The sequence below is a fragment of the Letharia lupina genome, assembly GCF_014066315.1.
Source record: "Letharia lupina isolate WasteWater1 chromosome Unknown contig_1, whole genome shotgun sequence".
In the NCBI taxonomy this organism is placed as follows: Eukaryota; Fungi; Ascomycota; class Lecanoromycetes; order Lecanorales; family Parmeliaceae; genus Letharia; species Letharia lupina.
In genome coordinates this window covers 478,105-501,155 of record NW_023502970.1, presented here as the reverse complement: position 1 = coordinate 501,155, position 23,051 = coordinate 478,105, and the positions used below count along the sequence as shown (strand labels likewise).

Genomic DNA, 23,051 nt, shown 5'->3' with positions numbered 1-23,051 from the left:
CTAGCGCCTAAATTGGACTAGGGTGTACCACGAATTCTGGAACCCGCGTGGCTGCTAAGTAATAATACTTAATAAATCAGAAGTACTCATTCAAGTCCGTCGGGAATCTATTGAGTAAACCCTCACAGTAGCAAGATAAGTAGAATAATGAGTAGTCGGAGTAGGTATAGACCATTTACGGTACACTACGCTCCCAAATCAGGTATTATCCCCTTACGGCCCTTACGGAGGTATTTTCTGATCCACCAATCTAACAAGAGCGTCTCTCCGAGCTCTCTGATTGGCGACAGCGAGCTTAGTAAGGCCATGGACTAGCGCCTCGGCCCATACGATACCAGAGTGTTATAAGGCCCCTTTACATAGAAAATACGGTTCAAAACGATGATCAGATGGACGCTTCGGCTATATGGTAGTATCTTATATGCCAGTTAATTCGGTACGTGCTCAGTTGCAAATATACTGTCGAGCCAGCACCTCAGAATATATAAGAAGTAACAGTGTAGAGCCAGTGAAGTCGTCTGACAATCAGTCTGGAAGCACTAAAAAACTCGCCAGCTTGTAGTCACTCAATCATGTTTCATCATAACACAAGTAATGGACCAGGTCGATGCTATAGGGGAGAGAGGGAAAAAAGAAAGAAAGATCCAGAATGACATGGAGACCGTGTTTACTGGCTTGCCCAGCCTATAAATGCAATTGTGTGAAATCGCTCCCACATTGCGACAAACAATCCTATGAGGCCGCTGCAACAGTTTTCATTCGTCCGGGTAATTTTGTGTCCTCTTTAATCTTCGCCGCCATGTAGATACCTTCTGGAATGAATTCGCTCCAGTATTCTTCCCTCCCTTGATGAGTACAAGTAGTCTTCCATTCCGCGCTTAGAAAATTTCCTGATGTCATTTCCTCTGCTGACAATCGTTCTGCCTCGTTCATTGCTTTTCGCGTTGCTTCTTCCCACCTACTGCGGCTAGGACCCGATTGTAGGATCCGGTCAATCCATTTCATGGCTCCTTCATAGAGATTCGTCCGGTCGTCTTGCTGTGTGTCTGCATCCCGGGAGATCGTGTCTGGATTGAGCGCCATTATGGTGTTGAGCAAGGCTCTTCGCGAGCTGAGCTGAGTCTGATATCGCTCCAGCTGGATATGCGCGCAGGTTTTCATCCAGTCTTTTGCTTCAAGTCGTGGGGGAACCAAGTAAGCATGCGAAAAGATGCAAAATGCGATCCAAAAGGAAATAAAATATGCGTTCCAGTCTTTTGTCGACGCTGCCCCGAGTGCGAGGGCCCACTGACCCAGAATCGAGATCCTGAGGAACTTCCGTAGAAGACCAAAATACCCCCCAGGTATCTTTGGCCCTCGGAGTTCTAGTGCCCGATTGAGCAGCGAATTAACAATGGTGCTTTCTCCGTAGAAGACGATCCAGTTCGTTGCGTTCAGGTGCTCGGCCGTGACAATCAAGCGATTATAAGGGCTGTTGTGCTCTATGAGTAGTCCCCTGGGTCTGCTTCCGTGGATTAAAAGGACGACACTACCAGTTAATGGGACAATCACGAGGAAAGCAAGTGCCAGGTAACACTGTAAAATGCAGCTCATGATGATTGTGCCAAGCAACGCAATCCATCCAAATACAGATACCGCCAAGTAACCGCGCGAATACATCCACCAAGGATCCAAGAAGAGGTGGTATAACCAGAACTCTGATGGTTCACGCGGGTTTTGTCCTTCCAGGCGGCAAACGTGGACAATCTCGAGGTTCTGAACTCTCAAATTCTTTCCAGCCATGTTTTTGTGGCTATTCTCGATAGTGCGAGGTCTTTTTGAGGAGAGGCAGAGGCGAATAGTCTCAGGGCTAATGACCGTATATTGATCTCCAAAGCGGCCGTCTAACCCAATCCAGCCCACGCTGCTGCCAAAAGCATCCAGACAGCAGCTTTGTTGCAGATGGTTGTTGGATAGTAGAAGGCGGCTGCCAGCCGGCGTTACCGGCCAGCTCCATAGTGGCACGGCACCGGAGAGCTCGAGGATATGGAGCTTCTGTGGTACGTCGATGAACTCAATCAGAGCAGACAAGGGAAGGATGCCCGCCAGCTCTCGAACCCAAGAAGTTCTTTCGAGGATAGCGGCGAGCCCTGAAACAGCTGCTTTAAACATGATGAACAAAGTCTATCGGGATTACAGGATATAAAGCGGAGGAAGATGCAGATGGTACGATAGATGGATGGTGGGCTTATAGCTCGGCCGAGGTGAGAACAAGTTCGGACGGGTTGAGTATATTCTGAACAGGTGTAACTCGCAGAGGTATACTATTTTAGTACCTACGTGTCACGGTGTAAAGCCTCCGGAGCTTCCATGAGATTCTAGCCTAGCCGAGTATTAGCCGACAGTCACTTAAGGGCTATCGTACTATCTATTCTTCTCATCTTCTTATCTTTTATCTTATATCTAGTTAAGATTAAGTATATATAATATATTAAGTTTTATTTCTTAATATTATAAAAGATTTAATTATCGATTTAATACTTCTATATATTAAAAAATCTTATTTTAAAGAATATTAAAATTCTTTCTTTAGATTTTAAAATCTTTATAAAATTTCTATATATTAAAAGTCTTAGTCTCGATAATATAGTTAAAGATATTCTTATTAAGATATTAGACTATAGAGCTAAGTAATATATTAGAAATACGCTCGTAATATTATCTCTCTCTATTAAATAGCTATAAGCTCTATAATTAAAAAATCGAAGATATACGTTTAATAATTATGAGATATAATATACGTACACTCTCTTTTAATATATATATCTCTATTAAATTTAATTAGCTTTCGCGCGATTACTAGTTATATAAGATATAAATCTTATATATAACTTTTTAGAGAATATTATTAAGACTTTTAATAATAGTAAAATAAGTCTTTTTAAATTTCTTTTAAGAAAGTTAAAAAGATTAAACGATTTTAAATTATTGAATAATAAGATTATTATAAGGGCGTAGTTTATTAATAGTTAGCTAGTAAATATAGACTATAAAAGACGTAGAGTTATTATAAAATTTAATAGTATATTTAATAATAGAATTAATCTCTAAGAAATATTAAAACTTCGAGATATATAAAGTAGACTTATATTCGCTAAATCTCTAAGTATATAAGATATATTATTAAAATTAAACTTTAAAAGAAACTTTAATATAATATATATAATATCGACGCTTTAATATAAGTAGCGCTAAGATCTATAATAGTATTAAATCTAATAATTATCTTCTCTTCTAAGCTCTAATTCTTAAACGTCTAAATAAATAAAATACTTATTAAAAAACCTTTAAATCTATTAAGAAAATAAGGGATAAGAGTTAATCTATTATAATATTAGTATATATAATAAAATAAGATAGAGCTAAACTAGAAAATCTTGAATTTATATATGTAATTAATTATAAATTTAAGGTTATTACGCCTTTTAATTAGACTAACTAAATTAGCCCGCTAGCCCTCTTAAGCTCCCTTATTAAAAATTTATATATAAAAATTTTATACTCTAAAATAATCAGCTCTCTATAAATACTATTTCTTTATATTTTCATAAATTATAGAGCTTAATATACGGCTTTTAACGCTATAAAAATAATAAAGTTTAGTTTACTATTAATAAATTAAATAGATATTTAAATATAATAATTATAGTAGTTATACTAGACGCGTTTAAGATCGAATAATAATTCTTTTATCTATTTATATAACTATTCTTTTTTTATTATTTTATTAATTTTATTAATTTCATTAATATAAATATAATTATTCTCGATATCTCTCGCGAAAAGATTATTAAATACTTTAGATATATATACTTCTTTTATCTATCTCTTAGAGTCTCTACTAACGCTCTTAAACTACTTCTTAATAAATTTATTACTATTAATAATCGAGGTCGTAAGCGAGCTTAATAGCTATCTACTACTACTTATAAACGTATTAAAAAATCTTTAAAAAGAGCTTAAATAAATACGTTCTTTTCTATATACTCCTCTTAAGCTAGTAATAATATCTTTTAATTTAGCGATACTATCTTTTAAGACGCGTTTATCTACTTATAAACGCGTTAAAAGACTCTTAAAAAGAGCTTAAACGAATTTATAGTTATCGTTCTCTTCTATATACTTCTTTTAAATTAATAATACTCGATTAATCGCTTAGTTAATACTATCTATTTTATTAGCTTAATAATTTACTTAATTAAATTATTAGCTAGTTACTTAATTATTTACTTAATTAGCTATTTAGCTAATTACTTAATCTAATACTCTATAAAAGAAGAAGTAAGAGAAGAAATTATAATAGATAAATGCGAAGAATACTACGAAGAAACTAAGCGATAATAAGATTATTATTATTAAAAATACGGCTTAGCTTTTTGAGATTTTACGTTATATTAATTATTTACTTAATTAATTATTTAACTAGCTATTTAATCTAATACTCTATAAGAGAAGAAGCAAGAGAAGAAATTATAATAGGCAAATGCGAAGAATACTACGGAGAATACTATAAAGAATATTACGGAGAAATTAAGCGGTAATAAGACTTTTAGTATTAAGAATACGACTTAGCTCTTTAAGATCTCACGTTATATACTCTCTACGATTTTATATTAAATTATTATTTAGTAAGCGAAGAACATTATTATAATTTAATGTATTATACTCACTATATTAAGAAGTAAGAGAAGAAACTATAATAGGCAAATATGGAGAATACTACGGAGAACACTATAGAGAATATTACGGAGAAATTAAGCGGTAATAAGATCTTTAATACTAAGAATACGACTTAGCTCTTTAAGATTTAATATTATATACTCTTTACGATTTTATATTAAATTATTACTTAGTAAGCGAAGAATATTACTATAACTTAATCTATTATTCTTACTATATTAAGAAGTAAGAGAAGAAATTATAATAGATAAATACGAAGAATATTACGAAGAATACTATAGAGAATACTACGAAGAAATTAAGCGGTTATAAGACTTTTAGCACTAAGAATACGGCTTAGCTCTTCAAGATTCTATATTATATACTCTCTACAATTCTATATTAAATTATTACTTAGTAAGTAAAGAATATTACTATAACTTAGTTTATTATTCTTACTATATTAAGAAGTAAAAGAAAAAATTATAATAAATAAATGCGGAGAATATTACGGAGAATACTATGGAGAATACTACGGAGGAATTAAGCGGTAATAAGGTCTCTAGCATCAAGAACACGGCTCAGCTCTTTAAGATCTCACGTTATATACTCTTTAATATATATTTGAACGAATTAAGACTATTCGATGTCTATAGCTATTTTATTATTCGAAAATTTCACTACGATAGAAGATATTATAGGATTCACACCACTAATTAGCACGTTATCTTTATTTCTTTTCGATATTTCGATACTTCTTATTATAAGAATATAGCCTTTCTCTATTTTTTATAAATAATTATTACGAATTAATTCTTTACACTTAATATACGTTCTTAATTAAGCCTTAGCGCGCCTCTCTTCATATATATATATCTATATATTATATAGATTAAATTAATTTTATAATAGTAGAAGTAGATTAAAAACGTATAATAAGCGATTAGAGTTCGATTTAACTTAGAGCTAAGGCTAAAATTTCATTTAACTTAGAAAAATCCAACTCTATTTAACTTAGAAAAATGAAAAATTCAACTTTATAAATTTAATTTATAGGCCTTTACTTGTCGTTCTAATAATATAATAAAATTAATTATTATATATTATAAACGCGTTATTAATATATTATATAATAATATTAATACTATCTTTAAAAATAATATTACTTTTATAATATAAATTAATAATATTCTATAGTAAATTAATACGCTTAATATTAATATTTTTATAGCGCTAATTAATAGTCTTTATAGCGAATAAATATTTAATTTAGAAATTTATAATAAAATTTTAAAATATTACTAAGTAAAGAAAGATAGAAGAGTTTTTTTATAGATTATATTATTTTTATAGCGTATTACGCTAATAGCGAAGTAATATAATAAATAATCTCTATTATAAATATTTAAAGAAAGTAATTACTAAAGCGACGCGTTCGCGATAACGCTTTTAATTATTAATTAATAATAATAATAAAATAATAATAATAGTTAGATAACGCGACTTTATAGATAATAGCGAAGCGCGTTATTAATATCTATATTATTAAATACTACTCGCTAATATTAGCACTATAAAAGAGAATATAAAAATCTCTTTTAAATTATTTATTTTTATTCTTTATAACTTCTAATATCTCTCTTATAAGTATTTACTCTAATATTATAATATTAATATTAATATTAATATAAATATAATATATCTTTTTATATTAGTAATCTATCTTACTTTATTATAAATATCTTATTATTATTAATTACGTTAATACGTAAATTATTAATTTAATAATATTCTTTTTTAATAATAATAATAAGTTTAATAGTAAGTATATAATCGCTTTATAAACGTAACTACTAATCTCTAATTATTCTTATTATTATTATTACTTTATATATATAGTTATTAATAAATTCTAATATTTAATTTATTATATAGAACTTATTTTTACTAAGATAACGATTTATATATTTAAAATAAATCTTTTCTCTATAATAACTATAAGATCGAAAGATATAATATTAATCGCTATATTAAAATCATTTTATATCTTTAAAAGAAATAAGAATATTATTATAATATTATTATCGCGTTAGATAGTTTTAATAAATATCTTATTAACGAGCTAAGCTTAATAAGAAGATTACTTAATAATATAAATTATAGAGATATATAATAATAATAACTTTAATTATCTTTATTATAATTATAAATTTTTAATATTAATTTATTATAATAAATAAGTATATAGCGAAGTTGAAGAAAATAAATAAGCTATTAAAGAAAGAGTTTAAGAGTCCTCTATTAATATATAGCGAATATTAATAAATATTAACTTAAAAACTATATATTAACTATCTTTTTATTAAAATAATAGATTAATAAATTTAATTTGAGATCTAATATTAAAATAGCGAAGAATATTTAAATAGTAATCTTTTTTTAATAATAGCGCTAATATAAGATTCTTAAATAGTTTTATAATAATACTTTAAATGAAAATATATCTATATTAATAGTATATATTTTACTATAATATATCTTCTTTATAATAGAGTTTAATAAATAATTAAATAATATAATTATTTAATTAATTTATATTTTAATTACTCTACGTAACGAAGCGAGATAAGACGAGGTTTTAGATACTTAATATTATCTCGCTTCGGGTCGAGGTTTTAACGAAATAGAGTGAGGTTGAGATAAAGTTTTTCTATCGAGGTAACGAGAGTACTTCGTTATCTCGCTAAGCCTATTAATTAAATTAGCTCGAGACTATTATTTTTATAATATTCTTATTATATCTTTATAAATATATATTCTAAGTATCTTTCTAAGTACTTATATCTTATACTCTAATTTAGATTACGATATCGTATTCTATACTCTATTTTATTCTATTTTTAATATATTTTATTAACATTTAGAGAGGTCGCTTAGAGATATTTAAAGTTTATTAAGTCAACGGAGTATACTTCGAAACCCCGCTTCGGATCGAGGCGAGGTCGAGGTTTTAAGAAAACTTAAAACCCCGACCCGAAACCTTACCCCGACCTCGACCCCTCTCGAAACTTCGTTAAAGTTTCTCGCTTTATTACGTAGCGTAATTTTAATAGTAATAATTATAAAGAAGTATATATATAATATAAGTAATATCTAGAAATATATCTAATTTAATCGATATTTATTTTTTATTTTATCGTCTTTACTTACTTACAATTAACTTATATAATTAAATAAACTCTTTAATAATAAAAGATTTATTATTATTTATTATTTATTATTTTCGCTTATTATTTATCTATTTATAGATTTAAGTTAGCTTATTAATATTAATAAATTTATTATTTAATAATTCTTAATTATACTCTTTATCTTAATTTATTTATTTAAATTTATATTAAATATCTTTTTTATATTTAATCTTATTAATAATTTCTTAAATTTTCTAAAGCTTATTATTATTAATAAGCTTAAAAGTCTATATAAAGATATTCGCTATATTATTATAATAAAATTTAAATAATAATATATATAAAGTATTATAAATTTTATATATTAAGAATAAAAGTAGATAATATATTTACGCTTTTATCTTATTTATAATTTAAAATAATCTTATAAATTTATAAAATAACTTCTTATATAGATATTTTTATTTTAAATTCTTAATCGCTAATATTATTAAATTATTTATCTTATACTTTTAAAATTAATATATTTTATTATAATACTTAAATTAAATTATAATAGCGCTATAAAAATACATTATTATCTTATTTCTTAATATTTATAACTTCTTATTCTATTATTTATAGCGAATATCTCTCTTTTAATAAAATTATTCTTAATCTTTTAATAATTTAGAATAATATTTATATATTAAAAGAAATAAGATTATTTTAATAGAGAAATACTAGTTATTTATATAAGCGAACTTTATTATTAATAATTATTTTATATAAATATTTTACTTATTATTAGTAAATATATATAAAAATAATTTAATATCTAAATTTATCGCTTAATCTATTTATCGATTTATAAATAAAAGATAATTTTAAATATTACTTAATTTTAGAATAAAAGTAAATAATAAATTAAAAGCTATTAAGAAATATAGAGCTTCTATTATTAATAATATTATAGCGATATATTATAGCGATATATTATTTTAAAATAAAATATTTTTACTAGTTAAGCGATATCGATTATAATAAATATAAAAATATATCTTATTATTTTTATAAATCGATTTATTATAATTAGAGTAGTATTATAAATAATATTCTTATATATACTCGCTTATAAATTAATAATAAAATTTATAGAAACTTTCTTTTATAGCTTAATAGTAATAAAAAGCGAATTTAATTTACTATAAGAATAATATCGCGAAATCTTAATTTATTAATAAATATTATATATCTTAATATAGTTAATAACTTATTTTAAGCTCTTATTTTAATAATATTTATAAATAAATAGTTTATATATCTTTATAGCGTTAAAGTATTTAAATAATAAAATCTTATAATATTTATTAATAAGCTCTTCTTTTAAAACTTTATTTTTAGAAATATAAAGATAAATATTATATCTTAATAATTTCTTAAAATCTAACATTTATATTTAACTATATATATAACGCTTAATTATTAACTTATTAATATTAATAAATAAAGATTTATAAATTAAATTTATGAAATTAAATTCTTTTAGATTAAATCGAATTTTAGCTTTAGCTCTAAGTTAAATCGAACTCTAATCGCTTACTATACGTTTTTAATCTACTTTTACTATTATAAAATTAATTTAATCTATATAATATATAGATATATATATGCGAAGAGAGGTGTGCTAAGATTTAATTAGAAAGGTATATTAAGTATAGAGAATTAATTCGTAATAATAATCTATAAAAAATAGAGAAAGATTATATTCTTATAGTAAGAAGTATTAAAATATCGAAAAGAAATAAAGATAATATATTAATTAGTAGTATAAATCTCATATTATCTCTTATCGTAATAAAATCTTTTAAATAATAAAATAGCTATTAGAGTAAGATATTAGAGGATTTTAATTCGTTTAAATATATATTATTCGATATTTCTTTTATAGAGATTTAATTAGCTATAATTATTATAGTAAATTCTTCTCTTATAACGTTATTATAATAATATATTATATTAATATAATAGAGATAATAAGCTAAGTTATAGTAATATTCTTCGCTTATTAAATAATAATTTAATATAAAATCGTAAAGAGTATATAACGTGGAATCTTAGAGAGCTAAGTCGTATTTTAACGATAATAGTCTTATTATTACTTCGTTTCTCCGTAGTATTCTTTATATTTACCTATTATAATTTCTTCTTTTACTTTCTTTCTTATAGAGTATTAGATTAAGTAATTAATTAAATAGTTAGTTAAGTAGATAACTAAGTAAATAATTAATATAATATAAAATCTTAAAGAGCTAAGCCGTATTCCTAAAAATAATAATCTTATTACCGCTTAATTTCTTCGTAATATTCTTCGCATTTATCTATTATAATTTCTTCTTTTACTTCTTCTCTTATAGAGTATTAGACTAAGTAATTAATTAAGTAACTAATTAAATAGATAATTAATATAATATAAGATCTTAGAGAGCTAAGCCGTATTTTTAACGATAATAATTTTATTATCGCTTAATTTCTTCGTAGTACTATTTATATTTATCTATTATAGTTTCTTCTCTTACTTCTTTTTTTATAAAGTATTAAATTAAAATAGCTAGCTAAATAGTTAATTAAATAAATAACTAATATAATATAAAATCTTAGAGAGTTAAATTGTATTTTTAATAATAGTAATCTTATTACCGCTTAATATCTTTATAATATTCTTCGTAATATTCTCCGCAGTATTGTCCGTATTTATCTATTATAGTTTCTTCTTTTATTTCTTCTCTTATAGAGTATTAGACTAAGTAGCTAGCTAAGTAATTAATTAAGTAAATAAGTAAGTAACTAGCTAATAATCTAACTAAGTAAATTAATTAAGTTAATAGAGTAGATAGTATTAATTAAGCGGCTAATTAAATATCGCTAGTTTAAGAGAAGTATATAGAAGTAAATAATAACTATAAATTTATTCGGGCTCTTTTTAAGAGTCTTTTAACGTATTTATAGATAGTAATAGATAGCTATTAGACTACGACCTCGATTACTAATAGTAGCGAATTCGCTAGTTAAGTATCGCTAGCTTAAGAGAAGTATATAGAGAAGAACGATAGCTATAAATCCGTTTAGACTCTTTTTAAGAGTCTTTTAACGCGTTTATAAGTAGTAGTAAATAGCTATTAAACTGCGGCCTCGATTATTAATAATAGCGAATTCGCTAAGAGATAGCTTAACAGTGTTAATAGAGGCTCTAAGAGGCGAGTAAAGAAATATATATATTTTAGACGTTAAGTAATCTTTAAATAAGGGATATCGAAGATAATTATATTTATATTTATAGAATTAATAGAATTAATAGAGTAATAAAAGAATAATAATTATATAAATAGATGAAACGATTATTATTCGATCTCGAACGCGTTTAATATAATTACGATATTTAAATATTAATTTAATTTACTAATAGTAAATTAAACTTTATAATTTTTATAACGTTGAAAAGCGTAAATTAAGCTCTATAATTTATAAAATTATAAAGTAATAGTATCTTTAGAAAGATGGTTATTTTAGAGTATAAGACTTTTATATATAACTTTTTAATAAAAAAGCGTAAGAGAGCTATCGAACTAACTTAGCCGATTTAATTAAAGAGCGTAGCGAACTCGAATTAATAATTAGTTATATATATAAATTCAAGATTTTTATACTTAGCTCTATCTTATTCTATTAGTATATATAATAGAATAAGATAGAGTTAAATTAGAAAATCTTGAATTTATATATATAATTAATTATTAATTCGTTAGGTCTACGCTTTTTAATTAAATACCGCGAATAAATAAATTAGCGTTCGCAATTATTAAAAAAATAGATATATATTATTAATATATAGAAAAACTTTTTTATTTTCTATTAACTTTTTGAGATTTTAATTTTTAATTTTAGAGCGCAGTCTGCGCTTTCCGAATTTTTAAGAATTTTGAAATTTGATCTTATAATTATTAAAGCGTAAGGAATTTAAATATCGCTTACTAGAGTTCGCTCGATAGCCGAACAGCCCTGATTAAAAAAAAATAGATACATATTATTTGATTTTAGAATAACTTTTTTGTTTTCTATTAAAAATTTAATTTTTTTTTTAAACTCTAGAGTATAATAAGGGCTTTTAGATAAAAAAAAGAATTACTAAATTTAGTCTTATAAATACTTAAAGATAAGAAATTCAGATATCGCTTATCAAAGATTACTCACCAAAATTTACTCGATAGCCTCGATTAAAAAAAAATGATTATAAATTTAATTTATAGGCCTTTACTCGTTATATATATTAACTTAAAAAAAATTACTTAATTATTATAAACTTAGAAATCTTAAATTAATATTTTTATTAATCTTTAAAATATATTATAAGTAATCTCTTATATAATATTAAACTTTCTTTTTAAAATAATTATTTAAATTTTAATAATATAAAATATAAATACTATAATTATTATAATCTTCTTATTTCTTTATAATTACTCGCTATAAATTTAAAATATAAATTTATTTTATAATATTAATAGTAATTTAATATTTAATAGCGATATCTTTTTATAATTAAAGCGTCGCGATAATAGATTAATAGTATTTAATTTATCTATTTAATAAAAAATCTTAAAATTATAAATAGCTAACTTTAATATTTAATAAATTTATCTAAAATTTAATTTCTTCTATTTTATAAAATCTTTAAAATTATTAAAATTTATTAAAATTTTAATATAAAATATATTATCTTCTAAATAGTAATATTATTTTTTTATAAAAACTATAAGTAAAGACCTATGAATTAAATTTATAAAGTTGAATTTTTCTAAGTTAAATCGAATTTTAGCTCTAGCTCTAAGTTAAATTAAACTCTAATCGCTTATTATACGTTTTTAATCTACTTTTATTATTATAAAATTAATTTAATCTATATAATATATAGATATATATATATAAAGAGAGGCGCGCTAAGACTTAATTAGAAAGATATATTAAGTATAAAGAATTAATTCGTAATAATTACTTATAAAAAATAGAGAAAGACTATATTCTTATAATAAGAAGTATTAAAATATCGAAAAGAAATAAAGATAATATATTAATTAGTAATATAAATCTCATAATATCTTCTATCGTAGTAAAATTTTTCGAATAATGAAATAGCTATAGATATTAGATGATTTTAATTTATTTAAATATATATTAAAGAGTATATAACGTGAGATCTTAAAGAGCTAAGCCGTATTCTTAACGATGATAACCTTATTACCGCTTAATTTCTCCGCAGTTTTCTATATAATATTCTTCATAATATTCTCCACATTTATCTATTATAGTTTCTTCTTTTACTTTTTAATATAGTAGAGATAATAAGCTAAATTATAGTAATATTCTTTACTTATTAAATAATAATTTAATATAAAATTATAAAGAGTATATAACGTGAGATCTTAAAGAGCTAAGTTATATTCTTAATATTAAAAGTCTTATTATTACTTAATTTCTTTATAATATTCTTCATATTTATCTATTATAGTTTCTTCTCTTATTTCTTCTTTTATAGAGTATTAGATTAAGTAGCTAGCTAAGTAATTAACTAAATAGATAACTAAGTAACGAACTAATAATCTAACTAAATAAATTATTAAGTTAATAAAATAGATAGTATTAATTAAATAGCTAATCGAGTATCGCTAGCTTAAAAGAAATATAAAAAAAAAAATTATAAATTCGTTTAGGCTCTTTTTAAGAGCTTTCTAATATATTTATAAGTAAATAATATATAAATAATACGCGATATAGCTAATAAGCCTTATTAAAGACTAAGTAGAATTTAAATAAAGATTAAAAGATAGATTAAAAGAATATAGATTATCGAAAAGATTATTATTAAAGAAATCTAATAATAAGTCTTATAATAGAGAGTTTTCTATATTATCTTTCTCTTATTTAAAAGCTTCTTCTTAACGATATTCAAAATCTAATACGCGTTAAGAGACTTTAAAATAGAGTGATAAAAAACGAATTAAGAAGAAAAACGCGTTTTAAGAGATAGTATCGCTAGATTAAAAGATATTATCGCTAACTTAAAAGAAGTATATAGAGAAGAATATATTTATTTAGACTCTTTTAAAGAGTTTTCTAGCGCGTTTATAATTAGTAGTAAATAGCTATTAAACTCGCTTACGGTCTTAATTATTAATAGTAATAAATTTATTAAGAGATAACTTAAAGATATTAATAGAGACTCTAAGAGGTAAATAAAAGAAATATATATATCTAAAGCGTTTAATAATATTTCCGCGAGGGATATCGAGAATAATTATATTTATATTAATGAAATTAATAGATTAATAGAGTAGTAAAAGAATAATAGTTATATAAATAGATAAAAGGATTATTATTATTTAATCTCGAACGCGTTTAATATAATTATAATATTTAAATATTAGTTTAATTTATTAATAGTAGATTAAACTTTATTATTTTTATAGCGTTAGATAATATAAAGCGAGCTTTATAATTTAAGAAATTATAAAGTAACTATATTTATTATAAGCTAAGTACCTTTAAGTATAAGACTTCTATATATAAATTTTTAATAAAAAAGCGCGAAAGGATTATTAAGCTAACTTAGTCGATCTAATTAAAAAGCGTAATAATCTTAAATTAATAATTAGCTATATATATAAATTTAAGATTTTTAAGCTAAGCTCTATCTTATTCTTTTATATATATTAATAATAACGAGTAGCTCTTAGTTATAAATCTTATAATTTTACTTTATAAAAATTATTTTTCTAAATTGAAATATTACTAATTATTTATAATTATTTTTATTTACTTATAAAAGTATAGCTTTTATATTAAAGTTAAAAGTGTTAATTTTAAAATATAGCTTTAAATTTAAATTATATAAATATAGAAATAGCGTAATTATAAAAGTATTTTAAAGCTAGTAAAACGTTAATTTATTATTATTTATTTACTTTAATAATTTAAATTTCTTACTATTCTTACTCTCTTTAAGTAAATTAATAAATAGTATTATTATATTAGAATAGCTATAGACAATTTACTAATAAAACTTAATAAAATTTAAAAAGATTTATATATCTCGATAATTTTTTAATTTTCATTACTTTTTAATAATAGCGCTATATTTTTAATTTATTACGATATTTTTAATAAATATAATAATCTTTAGAGAATTTACTCGTTTAATATAGAATTAATACTTTTTAAAATTAATATATAGTTAAAACTAGCGTAAACGCTTAAGTACTTATTTAATATATCGCTAATACTTCGCTAAATTAATATTATAAATTAGAATATTATCTAAATATACTATATATATTATATCTATTAGATTTATAAAAGCTTTATTAATATATATTTAAAGAATTATTAAAATATTAGCGAGTTTAAAAGATATAATTAAATATTTAAAGTAGTTCTAGTAATTACGAAATACTATTTTTTATTTATTATCTTCTTTAATCTAGATTTAATAATAAATATTCTTAAGATTTAACTTTATAAAGATCTTAAATTTATATAAGTAATTTAAAATCTTAATAATTAAGAGTAGCGAGTATTAATTTTTAATAATTATCGCGTTAAGACTTTAATAATTAATATAAAAATAAAGTTCTTTATTCTTTTTAAAAATAAAAAGAATTAATATTTTAACTAAAAAAGTTAAATAGTAAATTTAATTTTTCTAAAGAGAATCTTGAAAATAGCGCTATAGCTCCGCTAATTTTATTTAAAATAAATTATATAAAAAATTATATAGCGACTTTTTATTACTCTTAATCTTAATAATATAATTTCTCTATTTAAATGTAAATAAGATCTCTACTTTTTTATTAAAAAAAATATTATTAAATATTAATAACTTTTAAGAGAGCTTTAAATTATATTTATTTTTCGATTTATTTTATATTATTATAATATATATAATCGCGAATATATAAAAATATAAGATAAGATACTTTATTATATTAACTATAGAGTTATTATAAAGAAAAGAGCGACTAGATATAAATACGCTAAGGCGTATTATATAATTATACTATATAATCGTTAAGAGTTACGTAATTCGAATTTTAATACTCTTCTTTATATATATTCTCTTATAGACGAAACTTAATTAAAAAGCTTACTTTTCTAATACTTAAGAGTTAAAATCTTAAATGGCTTCTACGCTAAGAGGCTAGTAACTAATTAGACTATTAGATTTTACTATTTTTAGTTTAAAATATATCTTATCTCTTTATTTTCGATCTAAACGCGAGTATATATAGATATTTTTAAAAGAGAAATTTAAAAAAGAACTTTAAAACCCTTAAATTCATCTTCTTTAATTTCTTTTATAGAATTATAGAACTACTTATATACTTTTTAATAATACTATAAAATCGAATTTTAGTTATATGATTTTTAATATATATAAATAGTAAATAAATCGATACTTTTTAATATACTCGATTAAGGTTTAGTAATTTATACTAAAAGATTTATAAATCGATTTCTTTTATTTAATCTATTATAATATACTAATATAGTCTCTTCTAGCTAATCTACTTTTATTACTAACTAATATATTATATCTAGAATAGTTATATCGTATATTAATAATAGAGATAACCGAAATCGCCTTTAGAATCCTTCTACGTTCTTATTCTTTACTCTTAATACTCTATATTTATTCTCTAAGCGAAGATTATTTAATAAAATTAATTTTAATATTATAACTACTTAATCTCTTAATTTTTTAATTACGCTTATAAAGAATAGTTTTAAATAAAAGAGTATTAGAATATTAATAATTTCGAGATAGTAATAACTAGCTCGAAAGTATATAAAAGAGATAGAATAAAAAAGATATTTAAGAGAGATAGAGATCGCTTAGAAACGTTTATTATATATACTAGTCGAAAGAATATAATATAGTATAATATATTAATCTACTATATTATACTTTAATAAGATATAGAATATTAAGATTTATATAATTTTATATTTAATATAATATAGAATCTAGACGATATAAATTTTAATATAGTATATCTATAATATTATATTATAAAATAGTATATATATAAAATATCTCGACTAAAATTTCTATATTTAGATATATTTATTCGAAAAATTCGATATAATAGCTATTATTATTATAGCTACTACTATTATAACTATTATTACTATATTTATTATTATTATATCTATTATTATTATATCTATTATTATTATATCTATTATTATTATATCTATTATTATTATATCTATTATTATTATATCTATTATTATTATATCTATTATTAAAATATAATCTTCGCGTATCTTAGTTATTATATTTTTTAGCTATTTAATTTTATATTATATTTAGAATTTAATCTCGAAGAGATTTAGAGAATTAATTCGTTCGTTTTATATATTATATATCTAATATTTTAATAGCTATTACTACTATAGCTATTATTATTATAACTATTATTATTTATTATTTAAATAGTTTATTATTATATAGTATTTATAATAGTAATAATTATAATAGTAATAGCTATAGTAATAATTATCTTAATAGAGACGATTATAATAGAGATAATTATAATAGAAACGACTATAATAGTAATAGATATAATAGTAATAGATATAATAATAATAGACTTAATAATAATAGATATAATAGAAATAGATATAATAGTAATAGATATAATAATAGTAAGTAAGATAGTAATAGATATAATAGTAATAGCTATAATAGTAATAGTTATAATAGATAATAGTAATAGTTATAGTTAACTAGAATAATAATTAAAATAGCTACTTATACTTCTAAATATAGAAATCTTAATAAGAATATTTCATATATATACTATTTTATAATATAATATTATAGATATACTATATTATAATTTATATCGCTAAAATCTCGAACTTATATTAGAAAAATAAAATAAAATTTAATCTTACTTATAATATATTCGAGTATAATATAATATTACTTAATATAAAATATTTTATAAAATATATTATATCTTTTCGACTAGTAAAGTCTATATAAGCGAAGAGATTAAAAGAAATATTATACGCGTAAGATAATAAAAGCAATACGTTATAAAATTACTTTTTTAAATTCTCTTATATCTATATTAAGTTCTATATCTATATTTATTTACTATAATATATATAATATTTCTAAATTATTTAAGATCGTAGTATTATATTTAAGTCTTATTTATAATATTTATAAAACTGAGATTTAACTCTATTAAGACTTAAATTATAAGTTACTATATATCTATTTCTTTTATAATAAAAAGAAATAATCGCGATATTATATATACTATCTTCGTAAATAAACTCGAAATTAATAGTCTACTATATTCGCTTTTATTAAAAATAATACCTTATTAAAAATACTTTAATCTTATATTTAAAATAAGAAAATATTAATTCTAAATTACTCTATAAAGAATTAAAATCTAATTACTAATTTCTATATTAAGCTCGATAAATTAAAATAAAAAATATATAATATTTATTAAGAAATTAAATTAAATATAAAGCTTTAGATTATTAAATTATAGACTATTTATAATAGATATTAAAAGAATTATTTAAATAATCTTATTCATCTAGCTAATTATAATATAGATCTTAATAAACTATAAAATCTTATTATTAATAATAATAAAAAAGTCTTAAATATCTTAATTCGAAAGATCTAGAGTTTATAAGATATATATCTCTATTAATAGCGAGTAAAGATCGAATTAAAATTATTTATTCACTATTAAAAAATCTTAAGCGTCTTCTTTATTATTAATACTACTAATTTCTAATAGCATAACCTCTATAAATATATATTCGATAAGAATAAATACTTTAATATTATTAAAGCTCAGCGTTATAATATACTCTTTTATCTAATTTAATAAAATTCTTATATTATAGCCGAGTATCTAAACTTACGCTTTCGCCTTCTATTTAAATATATATTATATAAGAAATTCGACCTCTTAAATTATTAATATTAATTCGAATAATAATTATAAGAGAGTAGCTATATTTATAAATTTCTATAAATTTATAATATATTAGATATTGGTTAAATTATCGAATATCTTAAGTATTAAAGAATATAGATTATTACTATTAATTTAGATAATTATTTAACTTCTATAATAAAGTATTTATTTAATTATACTTTTATAGATTATATTAATACTCTTTATAAGTTAACGAAGCTTCTTAATTAAATATAGTATTATAAATATATATAAAAGTATTATTAATAATATAACAAGATTATTAAAGAGATTAGATATTAATTTATCTTCTTATAATCGAAGTAAGAGACTTTTATTATTAATAATTATAGTAATTCTATTTATAGAATCTTTAAATTAATTTATTATAATTTATAGCTTAATAAATATTAGACTATAGTAAGTATAGCTTAATTATTAAATATCGATTTCGCTTTATATATTAATAAGAAGAGTATAATTTATTATCTCGCTAAATATATCTTTAAAGAGAAGAAGAAGTTTAATAAACTCGTCGATATAAATAAGAATATTCTTTATAATCTTTTATCTTTTATCTTTATATTTATTTAAATTATAAAATTATATATAAAATAATATCGAAGTATAATTAATTTACTTAAGAGATATATTATTTATTATTTAATTATAATTTTTATAAAAACTCTCGCTTAATAGCTAATCTTAATATTTAATTAAACGATATTTGATATAGAAGACTTTATCTAAATAAAATAGTTATTACTCTAAATAAGATTTAAATTAAACGCTATTACTTTTATAATAAGGCTTTAAAAAATTAAAGTCTTATATAAATTATACGAAATTATATCTAATAAAATAAGATTTTTTAATCTATTAAAATTTAGAAGATTCTATATCTATATTCTCGATTTAATTAAAATAAGAATTACTTCGAATAATATTAAGCTAAAATTATACTTTATTATCCCTTTTATAAGATCGATCTATTTAATTTATTAATTATTAAATAAAATTAAAAGTAAGTCTATAAAGACTATTATTAGAAGAAATATAATTATTTATCGAATATAAAGAGATTTCGCTATTAATATCGATAAGACTATATTATATATCTAGTTCGTTTATAATATAATTAATAGCGATTCTCTATCTTTAGTAAGTCTTAGCGAGATTAATAATTTAACTACTCTTAATATTAAATAAAGAGAGATATTTAATCGAATTATAAATTATTATTAATAAGATAATATAATTTAACTCTTTCTTTATATTAACGATATAGCTAATATAGAAAAATCGAAAGTTATTAATATAATATCGAAATATTTAATTTATAATTTATATAATTAAGAAAAGATCTATCTAATTTTAAGAGAAGCTCTTACTAAGATAATCACTTACTTAATTTATAATTCTACTCTATATTACTTACTATTATTATTTATAAAGAGAGGTTTTTAGTAATTAAAAGATAAGCCTCTATCTCGACTTTAAAAGACCTTTCGAAATTATTAGCTATTAATTATTAATAAGAAATTAATAATAAATATGTAAACCCTTTATTATATTTATTATATTAATTATTAATTATATTAAAATAGATATAATTCTAATATCTTCTATAGAGAGATAAATATCTTCTATAGAGAGATAAATATTCTTTTTTATAATAATTTTAAATAGCTTTCTCTAATTCTTATAACTTCTTTATATAATACTCTTTCTTATAATTTTAAGAACGTTTTAATTAACTATCGAGTATATATAGTATTTAATTAAATTATTATTCTTTTATAGATAATATAATAATAAAATAACTTATTTAAAATTATTTAATTTTATAAGACTATTAATTAACTATATAATAAATCTATTAGTATATCGAGTTAATAATCGCTTATAACTTAAATAAAGAAATAACTTAGTATCGTAAAGTAGAAGTTATTTTACGACGCTCTACGATTATATATTATTAATTATAAAATAAATAACTATAATATTTTATATTTAAAGTCTCTTAAACGTTTAATTATAAATATTTAAACTATTAATATAGATAAAGACTTTAAATAAGCGAGTTTAAATTATTATAATAATCTCGATAATAAAATATTACTATTAGAGAAAATAAAGATTATACTAATATAAAATTTATATATTAATAAGAAACTAATTAATAAAACGATATTAATAATATATCGAATTCTCTAGATAAATAACGTCTAAGATCTCTTTAAGACTATATTAATAATAATTTTTATTAAAATCGACAGCTATAGTAGACAAGCTACTATTCTTATTAATAGAAGATACGTAATTTCTATATTATTAAGAATATAGTAATAAGAGTATAATAACAATATATATACTCGAACGTAAATCCCTCTTACTCTAGTATATACTATTATTATTTATAAAAATTATAAATTAATTTGTAATTAGATTATTATAAATATAGCTATTAAGAGTATTATTATTACTCTTATCTATATTACTTTATCTAGAATTTATTATATTATTAATCTCGCTATCGAAGTTTATTTCTTCTATAATTAGTTTTTAAAAGATTAGAGTTTATATATTAAGATACGAATTAATAATAAATACTATTAATAAGATAAATTCCTCTTATTTATTATATATAATATTATTAATAAAAGATAAAGATAAAGCTCTATTATCGAGAAAGTAGAGAATATTATAGATTATCTAATAGCGGAGTTATTAGCTAAATAAGTAAGACGCTAAACCTATTTAGAAACTAGTATATAAGTTTTAAAGAGATAAAAATAGCTATTCTATATCTCTTATTCTTCTATATCTTTTTATCTCATCTTAATTATCTTAGTTATTATTTACTAGTCTTATATATAAAGATTTATTAATAAATCGATTATAGATATATTTCTAATACGATTTAGTTATTTATTCGCTATATATAAAGAGCGTAATTATAAAATATAATAATAATAATATAAATTAAGTAAAATTAATTTTTATTCTATTAATTTTTATCTAGATCTATCGACTAAATAATAGATTCTATTTATATCTATAAAGAAAGCGTTATTATATTACTTTCTTTTATATTAATTACTATTATAATATAACGACTATATATTAAAAGTATCTATTACTACGATCGAAATAATATATATATTCTATTTATTACTAGATATACTCTATAGAAATATTTACTATATCTTATAATCGCCGTAGCTCTCCGCCGTACTCGAAATTTTCGCTATTTAAGTTAATATTAATATACTCTTATTACTCTATCTAGTCGTTTACTATCTTAATTAAAGCGATATATATATTCTATCTATTATCGAATATACTTTATAAAGATATTTACTATATCTTATCGTCGTTATAGCTCTTCGCTATATTATACTATATTATATTATATTATTACTTCGATATATTAATAGTACGTTAAAAGTATATTCTAATATATTATAGTATATAAAAGTATATTCTAATATATATTAATACGTTCTACGACTATATATATATATTATAATCTTAAAGTATTAAAAAAAGAATATTTATAGATCTATTTTTAGAAGTATATTAATAAGTAAGATATAGTAAATATCGAGTAAATACGAATAATATAAAGAGGTTTTTAGATATAATAGTATAATTACGTATATTATAGATTTAATAACTTAAATTATTATAGAATTTTAGTATATATAAACTTTTAATAAATTTAAACTTATTTATTTAAAATTAGACTAGTTACGTAGCTATTACTAGTTATAAAATATATAGTTTTTAAAGTAGTTTTCTATCATACTATAAGATCTAAATATAATTTCGATTGCTATTACTAGTTATAAAGATTAAAAGATTAAAATAGATTATATTTAAGTTTATACTTATATTATATAACTCGATAAGCTTTTTATTACTAGATAGTCTCGCGTCTTAATATATAAATAGATATAAAACTTAATATTAATAGAATTTAAAATCGAGTAAATAAGATAAAATAATTTAATTAATTTTCGCTAAGTTATTAGAGTAAAATTAATATTAAATAATTAAAATTAAATTTAAACTAGATAATTAGAGTAAGTTAGCGTCGAAATTTAAG

At 21.1% G+C, this 23,051-nt stretch overlaps 1 protein-coding gene across 1 annotated transcript; it reads right to left on the bottom strand.

The window, feature by feature from the left end:
* Nucleotides 1–732: 732 nt before the first annotated feature.
* Nucleotides 733–2,151, bottom strand: HO133_000012 (uncharacterized protein; the record flags this gene model as incomplete). The annotated part of the gene is made up of 1 exon (XM_037290952.1): nt 733–2,151. The coding sequence occupies one exon, from the start codon at nt 2,149–2,151 to the stop codon at nt 733–735; it is 1,419 nt and encodes a 472-aa protein (XP_037157826.1).
* Between the last annotated feature and the right edge of the window lie 20,900 nt (nt 2,152–23,051).